The following is a 14,885-nucleotide window of genomic DNA, read 5'->3' on the forward strand; positions in this document are numbered from 1 at the left end:
CCTCCCATCTCTTTGGCAGACCTTTATCCATTGATTATCTCCTCTCTCTGCTATCCCCTCTTCCTCCCATCCCCTCACCACCCAACTTGCTGCAGCCTGACTTCTGTCTTCAACATGCCCAAGAGTCGGGCAATATCCCAAATGCCTCCTCAGTGCTAAGTGCACCAGCTGCTCCTCAGTCTCTTCTAACTTGACCTTTCTTGATGTTGTAGGTCCCTTTTTCTTCATTTTCTTTTTTATAATAAAGTATTTTTTGTTTTGTCTAGCTTTGCTGAGGTATAATGAACAACTAAAAATTGTCTATAAAATGTACAACATACATCTGTAATACTTTCAACAATAAAGATAAATTTTCAAAAATTAAAAATAAAATAAAATGTACATGATTTGATCTACATCTACTTTTCTCCTTGAGGTTTTCTCTCTCTTTTTTTTTAATTTTTTTTTTATTTTCCTGATATCACACTATTTTCCTATAAGGGTGGTCAGCTCATCCCAGGACTTTCCCAGCTTTTGGACTGAAAGTCCCACACCCCAGGAACCCCTCCATCCCAAGCAAACCAGAACCATGTCGCAAGCTTGTCTTCTCCTGTCTTGCAATGTCTTAGTTTGGGTTCCCCAAAGAGCAAATTGAGACAAGGATCCAAATGCAAGTAGTTTATTTTGGATGTGATCCCAGGGAACACCAGCAGGGGTGTGAAGAAGTGAGTCAGGAAGGGAAAGGCAGTCAGCACAAGATGCGTTCAAAGGTGTGTTATGGAGCAGGCTATTGCTGTAGGCAATGGGAACTTAATCCCAGCAGGGACCGCTGGGCAGTCACACGGTCTGAGTCATCTCACCTGAGAGGTGAGGGAGCTGGGGTATATGCCCACCAAGTCCAGGTGTTGGTAAGGTCTGTTCCAGGAAGCATTTTTCCCTTGCCATTTCTCACCTACCATGTGCCAGACCAGGTAGACTCTGGTGGCAGTTGCTGGCCATTAGAAGTCATTGAAAGCCTGAGGATCAAGACTATAAGCAGGGTATGTCCACATCTGCTACACACAGGATCTCATCCTTGACTCAAGAGAAGTTCTAAGAATTTCAGCAAGAGTTCATGAATCACTTAAATTTCAGTGTGTTGCGTTCATAAGCTTTTTTTCCTTCCCTATCTCTAAGTAATGATAACTCCATTTTTTCTATTGCTTAAGCTGAAAACCTGAGGATCATTCTTTACTCTTCTCTTTCTCTCACACCCCATATTCAGTCCATTAAATAAGTTAGCTGTTGCTTCAAAATAGATCCAGAATTCTTCCTACCTTCACAATTAGCTCCCTGGTCCCCATCATCTCTCACCTGCATTATGATAATAGCCCCAGGAGAGCCATACAGATTATTATCATCAGACCCAGAAGTCAACTCTTGGTCTCTCACCTTAGCCCAGGATGTCTGTTCCTCCAAACCATGCTGTTCCTTTCCCATAATTGCCAGCGGAAACAAGAGCTACAAGGTCAGGGCCCTCAAATAATTCAAGTTTGCAGACAGTCCCTCAGAAAGCAGCAGGTGCTACAGAAAGAGATGAACCACTGGGGGCACAAACTGAGTCCAATGTCAGCTCTGCCACTTATCCACTAAATGTCAATGAACAAGTCATGACACCTCTATTTGCTCAGTATTTCTAGCTATACGATGGGGTTGCTTATTATTGCAACCTCACAGAGTCATTGTAAAGATTAAATGAGAGCTCTTGTGTCTATCTAGCAAACAATACATGCTTGATAATCCATGTGGTAAGAGGGCCTCTTTCATATTCATGTCTCTATCTGAAATTAGACAATCATGAGAAATTGGGGAAGTGAAATAGGTTTGGGCCAGCTCCATCGAAGACCCACTAGCATGACTTGGAGACATGACCACAGACCCCTGTTTCTCCATTTCTCAACCCACATACTGGGGGAAACTGAAGTTTCCTCTTCTGAGATTTGGGAATTTCCCCTGACCCCAGATGAACAGTTGATTGGACCAATGGTCCCTTCAGTGGGGGGTTTGAAACAGGATGCCCCACCCACACTGCAGTCTATGGGCTGTATAGGGGGCTGGTTTCAGTACTGGTGAGCTGGGGACAGGTGTAAAGGTTAGCAGGGAGAAGTATAGAAGGAATAGAAAATGAAATGAATGCCAACCTCTCCCACTACCCAACACCCTCTCAGAACCTGCTCTCAGTCAAAATAGGGACAATTCTATTACTCATTTACTAATCAATAAATTAATTGATTTGGAGAATATCTACTCACCCCTGCATACAATTCAGGGATTGTCCAAAGGAATTGCCATGTTGAGTTGTGCTCAGCTGGGGGTAGTACCAGCTTTCAGGGGATGTTTTTGATTGTCACAATGACTGGGAGAGGTACCTCTGGCATTTAGTGGGTGTTAAAGACTTAATTCTGCCCTCCTCCCTCCCCCCAAAAAAAATTCATAGGTTGAAGTCCTAACCCCCAGTACCTCAGAATGTGACTGTATTTGGAGATAGGATCTCTTTTAAAGAGGTGATTAAGGTAAAATGAAGGTCTTAGGGTGGACCCTAATCCAATATGAATAGTATCCTTATAAGAAGAGATTAGGGCACAGACATACACAAAGGGAAGACCATGTGAACACACAGGGAGAAGACAGCCATCTATAAACCAAGGAGACAAATCTTACTAGAAACCAACCAGGCCAACACCTTGATTTCGCACTTCCATTCTCCAGAACTATGAGACAATGTATTTTTAATTTTATAACAGCTTTATTGAGATATAATTTACATATCATACAATTCACTCATTTAAAGTCTACAATTCAATGACATCTAGTATGATCACAGAGTTGTACAACCATTACTACAATCAATTCTAGGACATTTTCACCACCCCCAAAAGAAACTCCATATCCATTAGCAGTAACTCCCCACTCTTCCCTTCCCCCAGCACCTGCTAGCCACTTATTTATTTTCTGTTTCTATGAGTTTGTCTACCCTGGACATCCCATATAAGTGAAATCATACAATACATGACCTATTATGCTTGGCTTCTCTTACTTAGCATAATGTATTCAATGTTAGTCTATGTTGTAGCATATATAAGTACTTCATTTCATTTTTATGACTAAATAATATTTCATTGTCTGTATATACCACATTTTATTAATCCATTATCAGTTGAAGGACATTTGTATTTACCAGTTTTTGGCTATTATAAATAATGTGAATGATGCTTCTAGGAGCATTCATGTACAAGTTTTTGTGTGGGCATATATTTTTTTAATTTATCTTTATTGTTGAAAGTATTACAAATGTCCCCTTTTTCTCCTCCATTGACCCCCTCCTCCTCATTCCCTTCTCCTCCCCAGGCCTTCACTGCATTATTGCCTGAGTCCATGGTTTTGCATATATGCGTATAAATTCTTTGGTTAATCCCTTCCCGCCCCCCTCATTTCCCTCTGAGAATTATCAGTCTATTACATGCTTCCATGTGAGACAATATAGTCTTGTTTTTTAAACCAGTCTGTGGTACTTTATTGTGGCAGCCCCAGCAAATTAAACAGTAGGCAAGGACCACACAATGAACTGGCATTTTGAGACTCTCTAATGTTGCAAGAGCTAATAACCCAGAAGGTCCACTTGACAGTAGAATGAAACATTTCACCAAAGATCTTTACCAACTACAAATAGTTCAAAGATACATGTGGATAGATATCTCCATTGCTGTCCTGAGAATCTGACCAAGTCATGGCCTATCTTGGCAACACTGGGTGGGGAATCTTGCCTTTCAGGTGGTCAGCAGTTCCAAGGGCCAAACCTTAACAGAGGTCTGATTCCACCACCTAGCTTGGTCAAACCTCACCTGAGACATTGAGAAAGTTGCTTGTCAAGAATAATCTTGCCCCACCTGCTTCTCAATAGCTGATCCACATCAGGTAAGCAGTAAGGGAGCCCAGCCCCAGTGCATCATGGTTCAGAGGACCCAAGGTATTTTCAGCTCCAGTTCAATCAATGTCAGACCCGGAGTCCCCAGAGCAAGCATCACTTCCTAAGTGCCATGATCAAAGACTTGGTTTTCTCCAGACCCCAGAACTGGGAGACCATAACTCCAGCTCACCATCAGCTGTGGACTGATTGTGTGTGTCCCCAAAAATTCATATGTTGAAATCCAACCCCCATGGTGATGGTATTCAGAGTTGGGCCTTTGGGAGTTCATTAGGTCCTGAGGGTAGAGCCCTCATGAATGGGAGTAATGCCCTTATCAAAGGAACCCAAGAGAGCTCTCTTGTCCTTTCTAACATATGAAAATGCAGCAAAAAGATGGCATCCATGAACCAAGAAGCAGGCGTTCACCAAGCACTGAATCTCCCTACACCTTGATCTTGGGCTTCCCAGATTCCAAAACTTTGAGAAAAAAATTCTGTTGTTTATAAGCCACCCAGCCTATGGTATTCTGTTATAACAGCCTGAACATACTAAGACACCATCCAACTGAACAATCCCCGAAGTCTTCGCCCTAGAAATTGTCTGACTTACACCCCAAGGAACTTGCTACATCCAAGCTGCTGGTTCTGTCTTGGGTACATCCAAATTGGTTCATGAAGAAGCAAGGTCTTCCACCGAAGGACAGGAAGCTCTCATCTTCAAGAGCCAAGGGGCACTCAGGTACGGACCCCCACCCAGTCTCATCCCTGGGGTTCAACAGGAACATTTCCTCTCACAAATCCAATAAGTAGCTTTGTTGCAAGACAGGTCATTCCAGGTGCCACCTTTGTTCATGCTGACACAGTCCTCATCATTAACGTTGTTAGGTTCCTCTGGTTCCCAGAAGCTGGATAGAAGAAAAAGTGGTGTGGGAGGGGTGAATAGGTGGAGCACAGGGTATTTTTCAGGACAGTGAAATTATTATTCTACATGATACTGTGATGGTGGATACATGACATTAACATTATGCATTTGTCAAAACCCATAGAATGTACAACACTCAGGATGAACCCAGATGTAAAGTATGGACTTTAGTTAATAATAATGTGTCCCTATTGGTTCATCAATTGTAACAAATGCACCACACTAATGCAAAATGTTCATAATAGAGGAAACTATGTATGGGAGAGGAATGTATATAGCATATTTCTGTACCTTCAGCCCAATTTTTCTATAAATTAAAAAAATTATTAATTCTATTGATTTTAAAAAATATATTGGGGGGAAAAGGCCTTCATGGTACAGGACTCTTTCTTCTATCTGAATCACTTCTTCCACCTCTTAGAATTACCTGAAGATGCTGCATCATCCGCTTTACCCCAACTTGCATGTCCTAACTCAGCTCCATCTCCCCCATTCACCAGGCCAATCTCTTCCCTCCTGAATCAGTTTCCTGCATCTGGTCAATGTTCTTTTCCAAAGAACACTTCATTTCCACCTTAATTCTCCCAACCTTATGGGTATTGTAATGTCTTAGGTCACAGCAGATCTTTACTTGGTTATTCAGGTGCACAGGACTTACCGAAGGACACTTAGGTGAGGGGGACAAAGAGAAGCAGAATGGGGTAGAAGATAGAGGTGAGCAAGGATGTGAGTTCAGCTGAGTCTAGCCTCAACTTGATCCCACAGGGAGCTCTGGAGAGTGAATGGCATCACAGAGTTATCCCAACTTGAGACAAGGTGTCCAGCCTTCTCTTAGCCAATCATTGTTGTGGACTGACCCCAGTGGGAATAGGGTAAACTTCTAGGTGAGCAGGCTTCCATTCAGCTGAGGACAACTATCCAGAGAAAGCATAACTGTGACCCTTTAGCCACCATGGCCTCTTGCTGGTGTGTGGCTCCATCAGCCCCATGCAAGGATCTGAGCTGGGCACCCACAGTGCCATGCCATGCTATGCCATCTCTATTTATAGAGATGTGCCTCTTTCCAAGAATCTTTAACAAAAAATAAGATCCCCAGACACAACACTAATATATCTAATATATAAAGAGCTCCTAGAAATCAATAGGAAAAAGATCAAAATTCCAATATTTAAAAAACAAAAAAGATATGAATAGATAATTCACAGAAACATTAATACATAATGTAGACTCTTAGCTATTAGACTCTGGAGCCAGGTTGGTTTGCACTGCCACCTGCTAGCTGTCTAACCTTGGGTAGGTTACTTAACCTTTCTGTGCCTCAGTTTCCTCATCTTTAAAATTAAGATAATGCTACTTTCCTTATAAAGATTAAATGAATGGGTTAATATCTGTAGAGTGTAAAAAGAGTGAGATCCTGTTCATTCTGTTCCTCTTGTCCTATAGGCACTCCATCTTTCTTTCTTTTTTCCCAACCATCAGCTTGGGGACTAGATATATTTGAGCAGTTGTGCTAAAAGGTGGAGATTATTGCAATGGAGGAAAATTAAGCAGGTACAGGGGCCAGAACCCCTATCAGGGGAAAAAGCTCCCTGTGCCTCCCCTGTCCAGTCCAGCCTGGGATTCTAAAGAATCTGCTAGCTTGGACTACACAAGGATCCACAATGAGCAGAGAACACAAGAACTCTAGATACTTGCCTCAAAGTGACAGGTGACCCATCCAGCCACTTCCACTTCCCTTCGTGCTCCCTGTCACTCAGCCCCAGCCAGTGCACCCGAGGAGAGCGGTGAGCCTTGGACACAAAGTTCTGCAAGTACAAACTCCATTCAGCCATCAATTCTTCTACCTGACTCTTAGGATGAGGGTCCTCCCTCTGTTCTGTCCCACCCCCAAAGTTGCTCCCAGACCCTGTGACATCCAGAGCAAGATTAGCACCTTCCTCCTACTTGAGCATGTGCAGTGGGGAAAATAATTATGTTACTTTCTCACATGAGCTGTGAACCACTCTGAGCCTCAGTTTCCTCATCTGTAAAATGGAATAATAGTAGCTACCATCTCATAGGCTTGTGAGGATTAAATGAGTTAATAGCATAAATCACTCAAAACAGTGTCTGACAGTCAGTACTGTGACCTCTTCACATCTAACATTATAACACTTAAGGGACACTTTACTAATAACCAACATCTTGGTTTCCCTGTACTTTCACTCCACCCTCCAGTCCTGATCTGCAATCAAGCAGAAAGGTGATTCATTGCTTCAAACAAAAGGCACGAAGTGGGAAAGAAAGGAGAGAATGGGCCTTCCTGCCTTTTTGAATTTCAAAAGCCCAGGCCTTTGGGAGAAAAGAAAGGACTTGGGCCAAAGACAAAAGAAGAGGAAGAAAATATCATGATTAAAAACAACTCCTCTGGTAGCCAACTGACCTATGGTGGAGAAACCACATTAGCAGTTGCCTGGGGAGGGCGTGGGGAAATGACTGGAAAAGGACCACGAGGGAACTCACTGAGGTGGTAAGCAATGTTCTAAATCCTGACTGGGTTAGCAGTTACGTGGGTGTGTGCATCTGTGAAAATGGTATGTACATTTAGGATCTGTGCATTTCATTGTATGCTGATCATACCGCACTCACCCAATCTTATTACAATACTAAGGTTCCCTAAAAGATGGAGAAGAAAGAGTACAAAGGGGGAAATAGTTGTGAAGATGTAGACATGGTGGGGGCCAGAGAGAGGGGCTCTACATTCATCCCCAGTGAGCCCAGATAGGTTGGAGACTATAAAAAGTCGAGGGCCCCTGAACCCTTGTTCCTAGGTAAAGCCCCAGAGAGGTGTAAGGAAACCAGAAAGACAAAAGGGCTGCTTGGCCTATCAAAATAGAAAAGTGCCGCCCTGGCCGGTGTGGCTCAGTTGGTTGAGCGTCGTCTTAAGCACCAAGAGGTCCTGGTTGGATCAGTCAGGGCATGTGCTCGGGTTGTGGGCTCTACTCTCAATAGAGGGCATGAAGGGAACAGCAGATTGATGTTTCTCTCCCCCTCTCCCTCTCTCTCTAAAAATCAACTAAAAAATCTTTTTTTTAATATGTCTTTATTGATTTCAGAGAGAAGGGAGAGGGGGAGAGAGAAATAGAAACATCAGTGATGAGAGTCATTGATCGGCTGCCTCCTGCACCCCTCCCCCCCACTGGGGATCAAGCTCACAACCCAGGCATGTGCCCTGACCAGGAATCGAACAGCAATCTCCTGGATCATAGGTCAATGCTCAGCTGCTGAGCCACACCAGCCGGGCTAAAAACATATTTTAAAAAATAAAATAAAATATTGACCTTCACCACAAATTTTTCTTTTGGCATTAATTTTGTTTGAAATTCAGTCTGGAGAATAGGACATGTTACCTCAGAGCTAGAAAACTGAGACTTGAGAACTAGGATTTGAACTCAAGCAGAGCATACAATCTTAACCTCTGCATGGTGTTATGCCGGTAAAAGCTGGCTATTAAAAGTTTCAGTGACTCAAAAGCAATTCCCATTTCTCTTCATCCAGGCGAGGGAAGGATGTGTAAATCTGGGAAACAAGCAGGCTGGCCCTGCTGGTTCTCCGGGGCTTAGAGGGGACAGCTCACCTGCTCAGCAATGCTACTGATGATAACCAAGTGAGAGTAATTCTCTTGGCAGAACTTCCGGGCTTCATCCCATGACTTGGTGTTTGTGGAGAAGTAGTAACACTTGCCCTCAAAAGGGAGCCAGCCCTCAGGGCAGGTGACCCTGGTACAGTCTGGGAACAGGATAGACTGCAATGAGAATTGCTCCCATGGATTTGTACAATATGCCAGCTCTGCCATGTCCCCACCTCAGGACAGTTCCCCAAGTCCCACTCACCTAATAAGCCCCGAAGTTCCACCAGGGACTGGTTGGTGTCAGCTCTTACTTGGTCAATGTCCTTCCTTAGTCCAGCAAGCCCCGCCATGCCAGTCACTGTCAGCAGGGAAGAGCTGGAAGGTTAGAGACCCAAACCCCCATCTACCCACTCACTCATCACTGACTGCAGACTCAGCAGCGAGAAGCAAAAGTTGTGCTCCCCACGGTACCCACATTCTTGTGAGTGGTAGTACAACTCAAAACCAACATGCTTGGTGTCCAGCAGGAGTCATAGAGTGGCTCAGAGGAGGGGTTAATCTCTGAACCTTTGGGGAAGAGTGGGGATGGAGGGATTTCCTAAAAGAGGTGGTTTTGAAGGAAGACACTAATTCGGTTACTGTGAGGGGATGGGGTACAGCACGCACCTTGGAAGCAAGGGTACAGAGATAAGCATTTTGGGGAAGGCTGGTGCAGTAGAGGTCAAGGGAATCTCATAGGAGCTGGAGTTCAAAGTAGGATGAGGGCCAATTTCTTGTTCTTTGAATATAAAGTCAAGGGTTTCATAGTGGTTCCTGGGCAGTGAGAAGCCATTGATGGTTTCTGAGTGAAAGAGGGGCCTGATCTGAGGTGTGGGGTGAGGGAGTGTGGAATGTAGCAATGTTCATACTTCAGCAATCATGGTGAAGACCATGGTAGCCCAGAAAATTCTTCTACAACTAGTGTGTATTTCCACTGCTCCCACACAAACTTGCCTTCTTCCAACACTCCCTAGGGTCATCAGTAGATGGCCCTTCAGTTAGATAAGCCAGAAATATAAGATATATAGATACAGATAGATAAAGAGATAGAGATAAGGATAGAAATATATGACACACACATTATCCTTGACACCCTTCCCTCTCACTCACCATCATTCCCAATCCATCCATCCCCAGATCTGATCAATTTTATTTCTTAAATCTTTCTACTTCACACAGTCTTCTCCATCTCCACAGCCACAATCCTCATCCAAGCCATTACCTCCTCTCACCTGTCCTACTACACCATCTTCCTCCCTTGTACTTAAACAATGTTGCTTCTCACCACAGAGCCTTTGCACATGCCTGAGACCCTCAATCCCTCACCTGGTTAATCCCTTCTCTTCCTTCACTCAGCTGCAATACCATTCCTTAGGGGAGCCCTGTATGATCCGCCCAAAGATAAGGTCAAGACCCTTTGATAGACTTTTTCATAGAATCACCTTCTTCTTCCTTTAGACTACCCATCAAAATTTGAAATTTTATAGTCATGTAGGTGACAATTTGTTAAATGGCTGTTTATGCTTGTGCTGTCCAACAGAAAGAACATGTGAACCACGTGGGTAATTTTAAATTCTCTAGGAGCCACATTTTTAAAGTCAAACAGGTAAAATTACTTTGAAAGCTATTCTTATTTATCCCAGTATATCCAAAATATTGTCATTTTAGTGAGTAATCAATATTAAAGATTATTATTAAGATATTTTACATTATTTTTTGTAGCAAGGCTTTGAAATTGGTGTGTGTTTTAGACTTGCTGCACATCTCATTTCAGAATGAGCACATTTCAAGTGCTCAGCAGCCACAGTGACTCATGACCACCATATTGGGCAGTAAAGGTGTAGACACAGACACACACACACCACAGGAACTATGTCTAATGAGTTCACCATCCTACCCACCAACCCCCACCCTGGTACCTGGCCAAGTACTGGGCAAAGATGAGGTTGGTGATTGGTCATGGAGCTGGGTATGAGGGTCGTTCGATATGCATGGCATGATGGGATGATTGAAAACACTCACCATTTGCTTGCCATGCCATCTGCTGAAAGGTTAACAGCTTCAGTTCTTCCATCACTTTCCGGTCTATGAGAAGGAGTCTAGCTTGAGCCCAAGTCCTCCTGTACCCCATCCCCAATCTCTCCACATGCCCCATCCTCAACCTACTCACACTTAATCAGGGTTACAAGCAGACCAGTACATCCCAGGAACAATGATGCCACCAGCAGCAGCAGACACAGGAGAACCAGACGTTTTTCCTCCTGGTAGCACCCAGGAACCCCAGATTTCTGACTGAGCCAGGGCACTGGAGTTGCTTGTGGGGGAGATGGAGACACAGAGACCAATGCTGGTGCTTGAGAGAATGAGGAAAGGACCCCTGAGCCTGTCTCCAAAAGCAAAGGGAAAGAGATCTATGGTCATGACTATATCACCAAATGGGGTCAGCAGAAGAGTGTCGGGGAGAGCAAACCCTGAAGAAGCCCAGAGCATTTGTAGAGCATTTACTGTGTGTCAAGCATCCTGTTATAGCTTTTATTGTCTTATTGGATCCTCACCCTTATAACATAGATGTAATTATTCCCATTTTGCCCATGAGTAAACTGTGAGGTCATCCATGACTTGGACCCAGATCTGCCCTTAACCTCTATGATGCATTGTCTTCTGCCCTCCAGTAGTTCCTGCCCAAGCTGCTCTCCATTCAAGGAAGACTGTGGACCCTTGCATCTGGAGCATAGAATGTTTCTTGTACCTTATATGTAAGCAGAAGGTGGACCCAAAAGAATGCCCTACTTGGCAGACACCCTGAGCCCCTGGGGGTCTGGTCTAGGCTCAGGGAAAAGTAGCTTCTAAGAGAAAATATTTCTCTGCCCTATGGTCTCACTCCAGAACTATAGATCTAACTCAAATACTCTGGCCACTGTGAGAGGAGCGATAGAAGAACATATGGAGGACTGACTTACTGGCTTGGGATGGCTGGAATGGAGGAAGCTCCAGAGCAATGCCTGGGAGAAAGGGGGAGAGAGTTTTATTCAGAAGTTGCTGACTCTGTCTTCCAAGATCAACAAGACTTTGTCCCCTCTGATTTGCTTTCTAGTCAGAATTGGGGGACTGGAAGAAGGGCTTCCAGATGTCCCCTCTTAGACTTCTCGAAGGGTCTTCCCATGGCTCACCCAGTTGAGATGTGCAGGTGACAGAGGTGAGGTCCGTGCCTGGAGGGGGTCAGAAAGATAATGATCATGTAGAGCAGGTCATCAACCAGGTAAACACAAAGGTCCAGCCCTAGATTCTCACCTGTTATCTTCAGGGGCTTTCTGGGAAGTGGAGGAGTTCCTGTTTTTTTTCCTGAAGAGGAAGGAAAGGTTACTTAGGCCCAAAGCAGAGTAAAGCCAGCACTGGGTCTCCTATACCCCAAGCCCCAGCTCACCTGCCCTTGGAAGCCTTGGTGGAGCCACTGGACCTGAAGAAGAGAAGCTCAGAGTTAGAGTTGGCCTGTGGATGAAAATGAGATCAGAGGCAGTGATGAAAACAAGATTGAGATTGTAATGGATGGGGTTGGGCATAAGAATAAAATTGGGTTAGAGATGGGGACAGGATTAAGGTACAATGACCAACCACCCTGCATTACCCAGGACTTCCTCAGTTTTAAAACTGAAAGATATCCATATCCCAGGAAATCTTTCATCCTGGGCAACCTGGGACAGTTGGTCACCCTACATTAAAGACACAGTTAAGTTTAGGAATGGGGGTGGAGCTAAGATTGGGGTTGGTATGAGGGTTTGGATTGAGATGAGGATGGGGTTGAAGATGGGTCGGGGACAGTGACGGACATGGGAGTAGGGTTGTGATTCAGGATGTGGTTGAGATGAAGAATGGGGTTGTAGCTATTTTAGGGGATGGGAAAGAAGTTGAGCTGGGATGAACTTGGGCTTGGAAAAAAGGAAGAAGTTGAGGTTGGGTTGTAGTTGTGATGGGGCATAGTGATGGCATTGGATTGGAAATGGAGATGGGGATGGAGATATAGCTGTACTTCGAGATGGGGAGGGGGTTAAGTTTGGGGAAGGGGTGGCCCTAAAAATGGGGATGAAGTTAGTCTTGGAACTAGATTTGAGAATCATTTTGGAACCAGGTTAGAGTTGGAAGCAAGCAGTCAAACAGCAGAGGCAAGCCCTGGCTGGTAGTTCAGTTGGACGGGTGTCGTCCTGTGCACCAAATAGTTGCCGGTTTGACTCCCTGTCAGGGCATATGCCCAAGTTGTGTTCTCAATCCCTGGTAGGGGGCATACAGGAGGCAGCTAATAGATGTTTTACTCTCAAATCAATGTTTCTCTCTCTTTTTCTTCCTCTCTCTCTAAAAATCAATTTTTAAAAAAATTTTTAAAGATTCTATCAATGGCAAATATGTTTTAAAAAAAAAAGCAGAATCCAGTTCACCTCCCACCTCATCCCAAGCCCCACAGAGCCCTGAGACCTCCCAAGCTCGCCCCAGCCTAAACTCAGAAGTGGAGGATTTGGAGCACCATCCCACATGGAATGGCGCCTGTCCAAGGACACCAGGCAGCATGGTCAGCCCTCAGGGGCCCTGGCAGGAGTTGACTCAGGGAAACTTCCAAAATCTCCACTTTTATACCCACTTATTAGACTCTTGTTGATTCCCAGGCCAGGTGTGGGCCACCCAAGTCTAAAGGCAAATTTGGGCCCTAGGTGTGAATGCTAGGAAGTTGGGGAGCCAACAGTCTACTCTCAGTTTCTCAAACATCCACCAGTTCTCTTCTGGGCTTCTCTTCCTAACAAACTCATACTCATACTTCAAGTCCTACTCCAATGTCCCCTCTTCTGACCCCCAGTACTCCTACCATTGCAGACACAGCCCTCCATTTCCCTCAGAATTTCTACAATCTCTTGGCTTATCCCCCTTCAGATCTTTTTACCTTATGTTGTTCCCAGAACTAACTTCCCCACCAGCCTGAGATATCATCAAGGGCAGGGCAGAGGCATGAGTACTCCCACCATCAGAGTGCCTAGCATGGGCTGAGTACACAGGAAGCTGACTATGTCTACAAAGGCCAGCTAATATCCCCTGGAGACCTAGCTCCCCCTCCAGCCCACAAACCACACATCTCTTCACCTAGCCTCTGAGAAGTCCTCTTACCTGGCTTGGGAGGAAGGTCCTTGTAGGATGGTGCCATGTTCTCATAATCATCACCATCATCATCATCCTCCTCTCTGGTCCCTTTCAGAGGAAAGGCAAGTGAACACCCAGCCCATTTCCTCCTCTGTCCCTCAGGCCCAAGTTTTCAGCCTCAAGATGGAGATGCTGTAACCTGGGTCTTGACCACCCCTGGCCCCCAACCCAAATCTGGCCAAGGCCATACCTGGCAGATCCCGGCACCCAGAGTGAGTAAACAGGGTATGCATGGCTGTAGCTAACACAAAAGACTGACAAGGTGCAACCAGAGTCTTACAGTTTCTGCCCCCTGTTCTTCCTGCTCAGGTTTCTGGAGCTCCTCTCAGTTCCCTTTTTTAAGAGAAGTACATGCAAATCTATCTTGAGGAGAACCACCCCAGACCACACATACATATACACACCTTTCTCCCCAGTATCAATTCATGCATAGAGGTAATAGTAACAACAGCCCTTGCATTTGAGTTTCTACAAAGTGTCAAGCCCTGGGTGGGAAAGATCTATAAGCTCCTTCTTCCATGGAACTTTCCATCAAGACAGGAGAGACAATAAACCAGTAAAGAAATATAGAAATAAACACTACAGTTTTTATTATATTTCCAATAGTGACTAAATATTATTTTTTAAAATAAAACAGGGTAATGGAACAGGATGGGGGCTAATGTAGAGAGATGATCAGGGAAGTAGTCACATTTGTAACAAGGTGTTAAAGTGGTAGGTGCTAAGTATTCCCATATTCCAAAGCGAAATGCTAGGACACTGGATCAGTTAGCTATGACTGCATTTAAAAATTACCCCAAAACTTAGTGACTTAAAACAACAACAGCACTTATCTCATAGTTTCTGTGATTCAGGAGTGCAAGAGCAGCTTAGCTGGGTGTTTCTGGCTTGTGATCTCTCATATGTTTGCAGTTAATATGTTGGCCAGGGCTGCAATCATCTGAAGGCTTGACTGGGGCTAGAAGAGCCTCTTCAAGATTGTGCCTTCACATGGCTCTCAGTGGAAGACCACAGCTCCTCACCATGGGAGCCTCCCCAAATGGTTGATTGAGTGTCCTCACCACATAGTGAGGCTAAGGTGGAAACCGCAATGCCTTTATGGTTTAACCTACAATCCCAAACTATGATATCCACTGTATTCTATGTGTCACATGGACCAACTGTGAGTCATTGTGGAAGGAGGTTGCACAAGAGCATGAATACCAAGAT

At 44.6% G+C, this 14,885-nt stretch overlaps 1 protein-coding gene across 2 annotated transcripts; it reads right to left on the reverse strand.

Moving 5' to 3' along the window:
* Positions 1-4,696: 4,696 nt before the first annotated feature.
* CLEC17A (C-type lectin domain containing 17A) lies at positions 4,697-13,909 on the reverse strand. 2 transcript variants are annotated; one of them, XM_087816026.1, is made up of 12 exons: positions 13,867-13,909; positions 13,644-13,724; positions 11,920-11,952; positions 11,787-11,837; positions 11,666-11,704; positions 11,456-11,497; positions 10,666-10,809; positions 10,518-10,580; positions 8,719-8,814; positions 8,463-8,614; positions 6,542-6,651; positions 4,697-4,829 (listed from the first exon to the last, which is right to left on the reverse strand). In XM_087816026.1, the coding sequence occupies exons 1-12, from the start codon at positions 13,907-13,909 to the stop codon at positions 4,697-4,699; spliced, it is 987 nt and encodes a 328-aa protein (XP_087672152.1). The 2 variants fall into 2 exon arrangements, with proteins under 2 accessions (XP_087672152.1, XP_016075153.2); XM_016219667.2 differs by having other exon boundaries at positions 10,666-10,878.
* Between the last annotated feature and the right edge of the window lie 976 nt (positions 13,910-14,885).

The sequence above is a fragment of the Miniopterus natalensis genome, chromosome 4 (assembly GCF_054644295.1).
Source record: "Miniopterus natalensis isolate mMinNat1 chromosome 4, mMinNat1.hap1, whole genome shotgun sequence".
NCBI lineage: Eukaryota > Metazoa > Chordata > Mammalia > Chiroptera > Miniopteridae > Miniopterus > Miniopterus natalensis.